The sequence below is a fragment of the Staurois parvus genome, unplaced genomic scaffold (assembly GCF_062004578.1).
Source record: "Staurois parvus isolate SC_StPar_1 unplaced genomic scaffold, SC_StPar_1.0 ptg000720l, whole genome shotgun sequence".
NCBI lineage: Eukaryota > Metazoa > Chordata > Amphibia > Anura > Ranidae > Staurois > Staurois parvus.
In genome coordinates, this window is record NW_028318516.1 from 730,465 (window position 1) to 744,154 (window position 13,690).

Sequence of the window (13,690 nt, forward strand, 5' to 3'; positions counted from 1 at the left end):
TTGCCATTTTAAAGCATTTGCCATCATTTTAGCTGAGCAGCCGATCATTTTCTGCACTTCTTTATATGTTTTCCCCTCTCCAATCAACTTTTTAATCAAGGTACGCTGTTCTTCTGAACAATGTCTGGAACGACCCATTTTCCTCAGAATTTCAGAGAGAAATGCACTGTAACCAGCATGGACAACATTTGCTGCCTTCCTTCCTTAAATAAGGGCAATCATTGACACCTGTTTTTCAAAGAATGAATGACCTCACTAATAGAACTCCACACTGCTATTATTTTGAACACAACTGTATATAGAGAGAAAGACATATAGCAACAGCTCCTTCGTTTTTCTGCTTCCTATTCTATCTTTGCTTGCAATTATGCCTGGTGATGCAGAATACAAGAAAATGAGCAAAAGTAATTTGAGTGCTGAATGTGCCTCATGAGGAATGGACATCGGTTGCAAAACTCGTAAAGATTTGATTTGGCACCTACAGGAGCATGATAGCCGAGCAGACCAGAACTCGAGGGAACCTGACCATGATGGGGTTCCCGCCTCCTCAGATCCCAGGGGCTCAGAGATGGCCTCACAGGATGGGCATACAGAGACTGACACTGGAGTATCATCAAATGTTATCTTCACACCACCACCTGAGTGGGCCAGCACCGGAGTGCCTGTAACCAGTAGAGATTCTCCTCAGATGCAGGAAGCCCTGAAATGCATCATGGAGACAGTTCCTGGGGCATACCTAAAGTTCCTTGACTGCCAGGCAGATAAGAATGCCTTGGTATATGATATACTCCTGACCACTGCACTCTATACACAGGGCTGTATATGACATACTCCTGACCACTGCACTTTATACACAGGGCTGTATATGACATACTCCTGACCACTGCACTCTATACACAGGGCTGTACATGACATGTTCCTGACCACTGCACTCTATACACAGGGCTGTATAGGACATACTCCTGACCACTGCACTCTATACACAGGGCTGTATAGGACATACTCCTGACCACTGCACTCTATACACAAGGCTGTATATGACATGTTCCTGACCACTGCACTCTATACACAGGGCTGTATAGGACATACTCCTGACCACTGCACTCTATACACAGGGCTGTATATGACATACTCCTGACCACTGCACTCTAGACTGATGACCTGGGAAGGCTCTCAATGTGTCATCTATGAACAATTTATGATGAAGACGTTTGTCACTCACAACACAATTTTGTTTTTCATTCAATAAACTTTTTATTGTAATTATATTTTTAACAAGATTGTAATCATAGAATCAGGAAATAGTAAAGGAAGGAATCTGATTGGTCAAGAAGATCCCTTGTCTGGAATGTGGGGGCGGAGTCATTATTATTGGTGTACAATACACGTGTTCCATTATTATAACAAAGTATTGTAGAAAAGATCCCAACATAGAAAATGGGGGAAAGGAGGAAATAAAGGCGGATATGAAGGGGAATCTGTGTACGGGGAACACCTTAACAATCACCACCATTTTATTCTCCAGGGCCTCTGATGTCACAGAATAGATGTTTGGGGGTTTATCTCATCTTCAGGACCAAAATCTGCATTTTCCCATGTGTGCAAAATCATGCAGAAACAGCTCTGGCAGTGAGAGGGTTAATGTGGGCTAGATGGGATCACTCTGCTGGGGTGACATTAGAGCTCCCCCTAGCTGCAGCCTGGTAATAACATTGCTGGGAGGTCTCTTCATTTCTCTGCTCCATACTTCCCGTCTTTATAGAAACGTCTCCTGACATTTGGGGGTCTATTCATAGAATGTTTGTATAGCAATTCCCTCAGTGAGAGTTCATGTCCATTCCTCCTGTGTGAATGGGGGAACCAATGTTATTAGGATCACATCTGAGCTGCTGGAATGTCTTCCATTGATGGAAAATACATTGAAAACTTCTCCTGCCATCAATGGCTAACCCGGTCCCACACTTCATCCATGTCTTTGGGGACCTCTGATCTCCTTATGAACTGTTTCTTCCATGATGAAGATCAGCCATGGAGTATATCTGAGGTGTATATCAGGGTGTGCTTCTTCCCCACATGAGAGCTGGGATGTCCAGCAACATTCATCTAGAAGACATTTCCCACACTTATTATTATTATACAGTATTTATAAAGCGCCAATAGTTGGCTCAGCGCTGTACATTACAAAGGGGGACACAACATGTGATAGAACAATACCAATACAATGCAAAACATGAGGGGATCGAGGGCCCTGCTCTTTCGAGCTTACAATGTAGGAGGGAGGGGATGGTGGCACAGGAGGAGATAGCTGTGGGGGATGGAGTGGTAGGAAGAGTGGAGGAGGTCGGCAAGTTAGCAGGGGGTAGGGTAGGCTTCCCTGAAGAGATGGGTTTTCAGGGTGCGCCTAAAGGAGAGGAGAGTAGGTGATAATCTGATGGGTTGGGGCAGGGAGTTCAGGAGGATGGGTGACACCCTGGAGAAGTCCTGGAGGCGGGCATGGGAGGAGGAGACCAGGGAACTAGAGAGAAGGAGGTCTTGTGAGGAGCGGAGTGTGCGTGTTGGGTGGTACTTGGATATTAGGTCAGTGATGTAGTTCGGGGCAGTATGGTGGACAGCTTTGTACGTCAGGGTTAGGATTTTGATCCGTTGCGCAATCAGAAGCCAGTGGAGGGATTGGCAGAGGGGGGTGGCGGAGACAGAGCGGTTGGAAAGGTGGATGAGTCTGGCAGCTGTATTCAGGATCGACTGAAGTGGGGATAGCCTGTGGTGAGGCAGGCCAGTGAGGGGGGAGTTGCAGTAGTCGAGTCGTGATATGATGAGGGAGTGGATGAGCTGTTTAGTGGTTTCTGGAGTTAGGAACGTGCGGATTTTGGCGATGTTGCAGAGGTGGAGTCTGCATGAGAGAAGGTGACCCACACAAATGCATGTTTAGAAACTCTGACCTATTAAAATGGATACATGCTTTATTAATAACATTAAAAAAATGTTGGCCTATAGAACTTAAAGCACTAATACACCTCCAGGGTTGTGTGGGACCCCTGATGTACAGGAAGACAGGACTTCAGAGAGGAACATTTCCCTCACTCAGGACAGCAGAGTGGCTTCTCCCTCGTGTGAGATCTCTGATGTCTGTAAAGATTGGAGTTCTGTGAAAAACATTTCCCACACTCAGAACAAGAATATGGCTTCTCCCCTGTGTGACATCTCTTATGTTTGTAAAGATATCTGTTCTGTGAAAAACATTTTCCGCACTCAGGACAGGAATATGGCTTCTCCCCCGTGTGAGATCTCTGATGTGTGTGAAGACGGGACTTCATTGAAAAACATTGCCCGCACTCAGGACAAGAATAGAGCTTCTCCCCCTTGTGAGATCTCTCATGTTTATGAAGAAGGAACTGCCGCACAAAACATTTCCCACACTCAGGACAGGAATATGGCTTCTCCACTGTGTGTGATCTCTGATGTGTGTGAAGATTGGATATCTGTGAAAAACATTTCCTGCACTCAGGACAGGAATACGGCTTCTCCCCCGTGTGAGATCTCTGATGATTATGGAGTTTGTACTTCTCTAAAAAACATTTCCCACACTCAGAACAGAAAAATAACTTCTCCCCCGTGTGAGATCTCTGATGTCTGCAAAGACTGGACTTCACTGAAAAACATTTCCCACACTCAGGACAAGAATACGGCTTCTCCCCCGTGTGAGATCTTTCATGCACCTTAAGCTCTGATTTATGCCAGAAACCCTTCCCACACTCAGAACAGGAATGTGGCTTCTCCCCCGTGTGAGATCGTTGATGTGTGTAAAGATTGGACTTCACTGAAAAACATTTCCCGCACTCAGGACAGGAATAGGGCTTCTCCCCTGTGTGAGATCTTTCATGCACATTAAGCTCTGATTTATGCCAAAAACCCTTCCCACACTCAGGACAGGAATACGGCTTCTCCCCCGTGTGGGATCTTTGATGTGTGTAAAGATTGAACTTCACTGAAAAACATTTCCCACACACAGGACAGGAATACGGCTTCTCCCCCGTATGAGATCTCTGATGACTATGAAGCTTGGACTTCACTGAAAAACATTTCCCGCACTCAGAACAGGAATACGGCTTCTCCCCCCTGTGAGATCTTTCATGCACATTAAGCTCTGATTTATGCCGGAAACCCTTCCCACACTCAGAACAGAAAAATAGCTTCTCCCCCGTGTGAGATCTCTGATGTGTGTAAAGATTGGACTTCAATGAAAAACATTTCCCACACTCAGGACAGGAATACGGCTTCTCCCCTGTGTGAGATCTCTGATGTCTGTAAAGATTGGACTTCAGTGAAAAACATTTCCCGCACTCAGGGCAGGAATATGGCTTCTCCCCTGTGTGAGTTATTTTATGCCTATTAAGACCAGATTTATAAAGGAACCTCTTCCCGCACTCAGTACAGGAGAAGCTCTTCCCTGTTGGAAGGCCGGCCCGGTCCTGCACAGTCTGAGGTTCCTCAGGATACGAGGAATCCGATGGTCCATCTACACTGGGTGGTGCCGGATGGACATTGGAGGGAGTCGGGTTTTCTCCTGGACTATACTGTGTGATGTCCTCATCTTCTACTTTCCAGTCTGGAGACAAAGTGAGACAATCCTCGGAGGTTTTCCTCATCTCCCGGCCATGGACTAAAATACAAAGACAAAGAGGATTACTAGACAGGAGCTGATTGGTTCCCCCAAACCAGGACTCCGCCCACATCAGGCAGCTTGGTCTCTGAGGAGCTTACAATTCCACCCTCAAGGGAACTAGGAAATGGCTCCTCTGATCTCCTACCAGGTCATTTCTTTATTCATGGACCTTAGTCAGAGAGTGAGGAAACAACCAGAACTGTCTTTTATAGGAGGGACAGTGATGAGGGGATTATAGGACGAGGGTCCCCACCCCCTCTATCACTCATCGCCATCTTCCCAACACAAGAAGTACTGCACTTCCTTATTTAGTCCATGATTTAGTCATGAAGAACAGCGGGGCTGAGCCCCACCAGAGGTCAGAGAGTGAGGATGGGGGGAGAACAACCAAGATGAAGACTGGACTGATCCTGAAGACCACCATCATTGGGGTATTGACTCCTCCCTCATTATCACTTTCTGTTTAAGGGTCCAAAGTTGGAGGATGTTATCACATTATTATCACCATGTAAAAGTCTGTGCTCCAATCACATCATCCGATATAAAATGTCCAGCTGGGAGGAAATGGGGGGAACATTAATATAATACATAAGGGGGGATATGATCTCCATGTATAATACATAAGGGGGGATATGATCTCCATGTATAATACATAAGGGGGGGGATATGATCTCCATGTATAATACATAAGGGGGGGATATGATCACCATGTATAATACATAAGGGGGGATATGATCTCCATGTATAATACATAAGGGGGGATATGATCTCCATGTATAATACATAAGGGGGGATATGATCTCCATGTATAATACATAAGGGGGGATATGATCTCCATGTATAATACATAAGGGGGGGGATATGATCTCCATGTATAATACATAAGGGGGGATATGATCTCCATGTATAATACATAAGGGGGATATGATCTCCATGTATAATACATAAGGGGGGGATATGATCTCCATGTATAATACATAAGGGGGGATATGATCTCCATGTATAATACATAAGGGGGGATATGATCACCACGTATAATACATAAGGGGGGATATGATCTCCATGTATAATACATAAGGGGGGATATGATCTCCATGTATAATACATAAGGGGGGATATGATCTCCATGTATAATACATAAGGGGGGATATGATCTCCATGTATAATACATAAGGGGGGATATGATCTCCATGTATAATACATAAGGGGAGATATGATCTCCATGTATAATACATAAGGGGGGATATGATCTCCATGTATAATACATAAGGGGGGATATGATCTCCATGTATAATACATAAGGGGGGATATGATCTCCATGTATATTACATAAGGGGGGATATGATCTCCATGTATAATACATAAGGGGGGATATGATCTCCATGTATAATACATAAGGGGGGATATGATCTCCATGTATAATACATAAGGGGGGGATATGATCTCCATGTATAATACATAAGGGGGGGATATGATCTCCATGTATAATACATAAGGGGGATATGACCTCCATGTATAATACATAAGGGGGATATGATCTCCATGTATAATACATAAGGGGGGATATGATCTCCATGTATAATACATAAGGGGGATATGATCTCCATGTATAATACATAAGGGGGGGATATGATCACCATGTATAATACATAAGGGGGGATATGATCTCCATGTATAAAACATAAGGGGGGATATGATCTCCATGTATAATACATAAGGGGGATATGATCTCCATGTATAATACATAAGGGGGGGGATATGATGTCCATGTATAATACATAAGGGGGGATATGATCACCATGTATAATACATAAGGGGGATATGATCTCCATGTATAATACATAAGGGGGGGGATATGATGTCCATGTATAATACATAAGGGGGATATGATCTCCATGTATAATACATAAGGGGGATATGATCTCCATGTATAAAACATAAGGGGGGATATGATCTCCATGTATAATACATAAGGGGGATATGATCTCCATGTATAATACATAAGGGGGGATATGATCACCATGTATAATACATAAGGGGGGATATGATCTCCATGTATAATACATAAGGGGGGATATGATCTCCATGTATAATACATAAGGGGGGGATATGATCTCCATGTATAATACATAAGGGGGATATGATCTCCATGTATAATACATAAGGGGGGATATGATCTCCATGTATAATACATAAGGGGGGATATGATCTCCATGTATAATACATAAGGGGGGATATGATCTCCATGTATAATACATAAGGGGGGGATATGATCTCCATGTATAATACATAAGGGGGGATATGATCTCCATGTATAATACATAAGGGGGGATATGATCTCCATGTATAATACATAAGGGGGGATATGATCTCCATGTATAATACATAAGGGGGGGATATGATCTCCATGTATAATACATAAGGGGGGATATGATCTCCATGTATAATACATAAGGGGGATATGATCTCCATGTATAATACATAAGGGGGGATATGATCTCCATGTATAATACATAAGGGGGGATATGATCTCCATGTATAATACATAAGGGGGGGATATGATCTCCATGTATAATACATAAGGGGGGATTGCTGTAGGAAAGTCCTGGATCCTTTCTTGGATACACAGAATATAACTGGATATAACATTTATAGGGAAAGTTGATCCAGGGAATATCCGATTGCCTCTCGGGGGATCAGGAAGGAATTTTTCCCCTGCAAGAGGAGATCGGATCGTGCTTTTCTGGGTTTTTGCCTTCTGGTGGATCAGCTGTGGGTGTCGGATTATAACTTTTATTTTTATTGGTACAACTAGATGGATGTCTGTTTTCAGCCAGACTAACTATGTAACTATGTAGGTCCCACACCGCTGCCTCCCATCTCCTGAGACTGCACTCAGTGACTTGGGTCTGAGACACTACAGACATATCCCTCCACCCGGCACAGCCAGCAGATAACAGAGAAGGTCCCCTGGAAGAGTCAGGCACAAGGCAGGAGACCCCAGTCACATGTCCTGGGTGCCTACATTATGCAATGCTTATAGGAAAAATCTACATTTTGCTGCCAGCTGAACCCCAGAACCTCCATAAATCCAGTCTAGAGACATAAATTGTGTCTGCAGCACAGAGAAGGAAGATTATCCGAGAGAAATCCAGGAATACAGGACGGGGAACACAGCTCAGGAAAGTGACCAGGGGATTACAGGCTGATATCACCCAGTCCCCGCCCTACTCTGGACCAATCAGTGAGCAGTATGGGTGGAGGAATGGATTTAGTGTTCATGACCCACCTGTGCTGATCTCTGTAGGAGTGTCCTCCTCTATAAATGTCCCCGTTATTCCATCCTCCTCCATAGACTGCTGATCATCCCTCACATACGCCTCTTCTTCTTCTGCTTTCACCTCAAATTCTATATCGATTGGATCTCCACTCTAAATCAAGGAAATGAGAGAAAATATCATCTGTAAAATATAAGGTCACATACACTTCCACATATCATCTCCACAAGTCCATGTTCTAGATGCTCAATCCCACCAACCTTGCAACAATGAGGGATGGTGTGACCTTCCTGTGTGGAATCCCGGGAATACAGAGGACGGGGACATCTCTCTGGTGGGTTCCCATGACAGGATCCATCTGTAGGAAACACACACACTGACTGAATCCATTGTTTCTATGTGTTTATCAGATGATGGGGGATCTAGGTGGATCCTCCGTACTGCTCTCTCCTTTACAATAAAGTCTCCTCTTACCCGGTGATGTGAGGGGCGGCTGATTGTCCATCATGACGTCCTTGTAGAGATCCTTGTGTCCTTCTAAATACTCCCACTCCTCCATGGAGAAATAGACAGTGACACCCTGACACCTTATAGGAACCTGACACACACAATGATACAGTCACCATCCAGACACATCCCTTGTCTGTTACTGGAGAATGTCCCAGAATTCCCGGCACCGCTCACCTCTCCTGTCAGCAGCTCCATCATCTTCTTGGTGACTTCTAGAATCTTCTGTGTCTTCTGTCTTGTAGGGATCAGGGATGGAGGTGGGGGGATGGTGATGGGATTCTGGATTCTCGAGGATCTTGTGGTCATACGATGAGATCTCCTTCTGGTGTCATTGTCGGTAGATTTCTTCATGACTCCTGTACAGTTCTGTGTGATACAAAGATAAATCTCACTCTCCCATAATCCCTCACTTCTATGGTCAGCTCTAGATTTATTCTCCAGGGATTGGCCACAATGTGCCGACTCAGCAAAGGACAGACATCTCCATCCAATGATATGATGACAATGGAGTCAGATTTATAGCTCCTTCTAGAAGTCATATAATAGAGTCACTAATGGTTTACTAGTAAGGCTCACTGACCCACCAGGAAATGTCACCCATGGATTTAGTGGTCAGTGGGCGTGGCATGCTGGTAATCATGGGTCTCACTGATTGGACTAAAGCTGAGATTGTTCTCTTCTATAACCAATGCCGCCATCTTGTGCTATAACCAAATCTCATAGAGTCCGGACACTTTATGTATTCATAGTACTTGTGTGGATGTCGTTATTGATTACAGAACATCAGAAGACTTCAAGTGACTCTGAATCCCTCCCAGTGTACAGCCCAGTCAGATTTAACCCCTTCATTACACTCACCTCTCCAGTCAGCAGGCTGAGGATCTCCAGGCTGAGCTTCAATATCGTCTCATTCCGGGGAAATTCCTTCCTTACAATCTTCACAAAACCCAAAGTCTGCTGATTGTCCATCATGACGTCCTTGTAGAGATCCTTGTGTCCTTCTAAATACTCCCACTCCTCCATGGAGAAATAGACAGTGACACCCTGACACCTTATAGGAACCTGACACACACAATGATACAGTCACCATCCAGACACATCCCTTGTCTGTTACTGGAGAATGTCCCAGAATTCCTGGCACCGCTCACCTCTCCTGTCAGCTGATGGACCATCATGGTGGTCAGTTCCAGAATCTTCTGCTCTTTCTCCCTCTCAGGTATCAGAAAATGAGATGGAGGCACCATGGTGAGGCTCTGGGTTCTGCTCCATCCTCCTGAGATTGGCTCCCCACTAGACTTCTTCTTTACAACATAATCCTACAGATCAGGAGACAAATAAAACAATATCAACCACCTGACATCATCTAAATGTGTGCAAAAATAAAATGGTCTATTGACCAGAATAGACAAGAGTGATGTCATGTGACCTCCCAGAATCCTCCTCGCCTCTCCGGTCAGGTCTGTGTTTATTAATAGAGATGAGTGAAGTCATGTGACCTCTCAGAATCCTCCTCACCTCTCCGGTCAGGTCTGTGTTTTTTTAATAGAGATGAGAGTGACGTCATGTGACCTCCCAGAATCCTCCTCACCTCTCCGGTCAGCAGGTAGATGATCTCCAGGGTGAGGTTTAGTATCTTCTCAGTCATGTGACTCCGGTCCTCCTCCATCCTCATTGGTGTCATCATGTGATCTATACAGGTCTCCTTGTAGATGGATAACTTTGGGAAATGAAAGTAAGAATGATTTGGATGGTATTGGTCACACAATAATAGGATGTGGATGTGAGGGGGGAATAGGAGGGTTGATGGACATTGAAGAACTACTCCCCCCATGGGAAGACATTTTGTTTGGACTGTTTAGTGTTTACTACAATTTTGAGGTCCGGGGCCCCTTTTCTCTGTTGGGTTTGTTTGGTCTCTGAACTGGTTTTGATGAGTATTAGATCTGCAGACAAGGAATGATAAATCTGATCCTTCCTATGACTAGTTTGCTCTGAGGCAGTGCTGTGAGGTCAATGTCGGCTCATCATGCAGGGATGGTCACTTTACATCACCCGACGCCCGGGACATGTAGTTCTGGGGGCCGGGCAAGTATTGTGTTTAATCTTTATCCCTGCTGAGGGCAAGCCACAGGGCTCTCCTTTCAGATGCCAGCCTCTGCCACCCCGTGTGTGTGAACCTCTCCTGTACCTACTATGCTTCCCCGGCTCTGCTTGCCCATCTGTGGGCCCGGGTCAGCGGGTGTCGGTGGGTAGAGGGGATGCAGGAGAGCAGACATGTTCACTCCCTTCTTGTCCTGACCCAGAAGTGACGTTATGACAGATTTCCCGACCATCGAGGCCAGCAAAGAATGTAATGCGGTGCGATGTGCTCTACATTACATCCAATGGAGTACAGGGGAGACATTGGGGGTCTCAATAAAGAGAACCTGTCATCAAAAGTCACCAGAGGACTTTGTCCCCTTAAGTAAATTTTTTTTTTAATTGTAAAGAATTAAAGTTACAACCAAGTACATAACTCCTCCCTTTAAAAAATGTTGAGGTCCCCCCACCCCCACATATATGCACGCCCAAATGTAATTGCACACGCTGGAGCGCCTACACGTGATAACATTGATTGTGATACACGTTACATATCGCCGGTCACACCAGAATGAGAGGATAATTCTAGGAGCAGACCTCCTCCGTACTCCATACTGATGACCTAGAAGGGGCTATAAATGTGTCACCTATAGATAATACCGGGGACTAAAGGTTGTCACCATTTCAGCACACACAACTTAAGGTTTGACATGTTGGATATCTATTTACTCGCTGCAACCTCGGCTTTTATATTATTACAAATAAATGGGTCATTTATTGCTTTTTTGTGCCCTGAAATTAACTTAAGTGTATTTTTTACTGAAATTTGGCATAGACTTTGTGATAATATTTTGTGACATAAAAAATTAGAACTGCCGCTATTTTGTTCTCTAAAGTCTCTACTTGCAGAAAATCGATATTTTGGGGGTTTTGTGTCATCTTCAGGATAAAATAATTTTTTGAATGTGCAAAAAAGGCTCTGGGAGTGAAAGGGAGAAGGCAATCGGTTCTCATTACACTGCAAGGTCTCTCCCCTCCCTGCTAGTCCCCGGGTGCGGTGCTGGAGACAGGCGGGGGAGGGGAGGAGGAGATAAACAGCGCAATGTTACACATATTACACATTTAAGTTGCTATAAAGCCCCTTTCATTTTTTAAAGCCGAAAACATTCCTAAAAGAGCCTCAGATTTATATACATTTGTTGTAAATAGGAAATAACATCTTATTACCTCCTCTGCTGCCTCTTCCACCAACGTCTCCTCTGTACTTCTTCCCGCCTCACCTCTCATCTGGAACTTCCTGTCTGTGCTTGACATCACTTCCTGTCTGTACCTGACATCACTTTCTGCCTGTGTCTGACATCACTTCCTGTCTGTGCCTGACATCACTTCCTGTCTGTACCTGACATCACTTCCTGCCTGTGTCTGACATCACTTCCTGCCTGTGTCTGACATCACTTCCTGTCTGTACCTGACATCACTTCCTGTCTGCATTCCATAGAGACTTCCTGTCTGGGTAGAAGTGAGATCCCCACCTTGTGGAGTTCAGAGGAACTGCAGCCCCGAGATCCATCCCATAATCCCCCTTCCTGTATAATATGTACCTTACAGGGATACTACGGGAGATGAAACATTACTGAATAAAGGAAGAAGAAATAAATGTAACTCTTATGTAACCAACTGTTCAACAAACATCTCTTATTACATATAGAAAAGTCTTACAAACACAGAACACAAAATACAAATGTATAGCTAATGAGAGCGATCCCGCCAAACCTGATCCTTCTGGGGGGGACAATGCAAAAATATATATCAATCCACTCATAATGACATCATCTTCTGGGAGTGTCTGCACATCCATCCATTTCATACACATTTCACTGTCTCAGCAGATCTCCTGCAGCCTATTAGCACCCATTTCCCTCTCTATATCTCAGCAGATCTCCTGCAGCCTATTAGCACCCATTTCCCTCTCTATGTCTCGGCGGATCTCCTGCAGACTATTAGCTCCCATTTCCCTCTCTATATCTCAGCAGATCTCCTGCAGCCTATTAGCACCCATTTCCCTCTCTATGTCTAGGCAGATCTCCTGCAGCCTATTAGCACCCATTTCCCTCTCTATTTCTCAGCGGATCTCCTGCAGCCTATTAGCGCCCATTTCCCTTTCTACGTCTCAGCGGATCTCCTGCAGCCTATTAGCACCCATTTTGCTTTCTTTGTCTCGGCAGATCTCCTGCAGCCTATTAGCACCTACTTCCATCTCTATGTCTCAGCAGATCTCCTGCAGCCTATTAGCGCCCATTTCCCTTTCTACGTCTCAGCGGATCTCTTGCAGCCTATTAGCACCCATTTCCCTCTCTATGTCTCGGCAGATCTCCTGCAGCCTATTAGCTCCCATTTCCCTCTATGTCTCAGCAGATCTCCTGCAGCCTATTAGCACCCATTTCCCTCTCTATGTCTCAGCAGATCTCCTGCAGCCTATTAGCTCCCATTTCCCTCTCTATATCACACATTACAACAAGCAGTCACAAAGGTAAATGTAAAATAAAAGCAGAGAGGGAGAGAAGGCTGATAAAGCAGCTCATCGATGAGAGGTACATAAGAACATACAATGTCAATACAAAACAGTGACATGGCCATCAATCACAAACGATCGGAGCAGACAGATCGGTGTCATAGGTGTCCCGTGGGTCCTGAACTGCCTCCAGCGCAGGGACAGTAGCAGGGTGTAAAGCAGGTAGGTACTCCAACTTTCTCATTTCTGCTCTGACCTTCATCAGTGCCGGTAACATGGGGGACATAGAAGACAGCCAATGCATGGGAATGGTTCTCCTGGCTGCCCTCAGAATGGAGGTGGAAAGTTTCCTCGCACATTTAGAGAGACCCGAAAAGGTAGACCCAACAGAAAGTAAATGGGCTCAAAAGGGACAGGAGCCAGGAAAAGTAACCACAATGGGGTAAGGACCTCTAGCCTCAGTGGAGAGACAGGGTGACAGTTCTCAAATAGGTAAGGGGCGGGGATGATGTGCCCGGCTGGCCCCGCCCCATACCTATATAAGAAATGTCAGCTAGCCTCTTCTTCACAAGGCTGGAAGCCTCGGACGGGAGCCAAACTTTTTTTTTTCTTTTTTTGACGTTGGATCTACTTCGGGGGACATTGTTT

General features: G+C 44.9%; 1 protein-coding gene across 1 annotated transcript; it reads right to left on the bottom strand.

Annotated features, from left to right (window-relative positions):
- Window positions 1-1,346: 1,346 nt before the first annotated feature.
- On the bottom strand, window positions 1,347-4,672 carry LOC149445464 (uncharacterized). The gene has a single exon (XM_089653796.1). The coding sequence runs from the start codon at window positions 4,644-4,646 to the stop codon at window positions 3,078-3,080; it is 1,569 nt and encodes a 522-aa protein (XP_089509922.1). The 5' UTR covers window positions 4,647-4,672; the 3' UTR covers window positions 1,347-3,077.
- Between the last annotated feature and the right edge of the window lie 9,018 nt (window positions 4,673-13,690).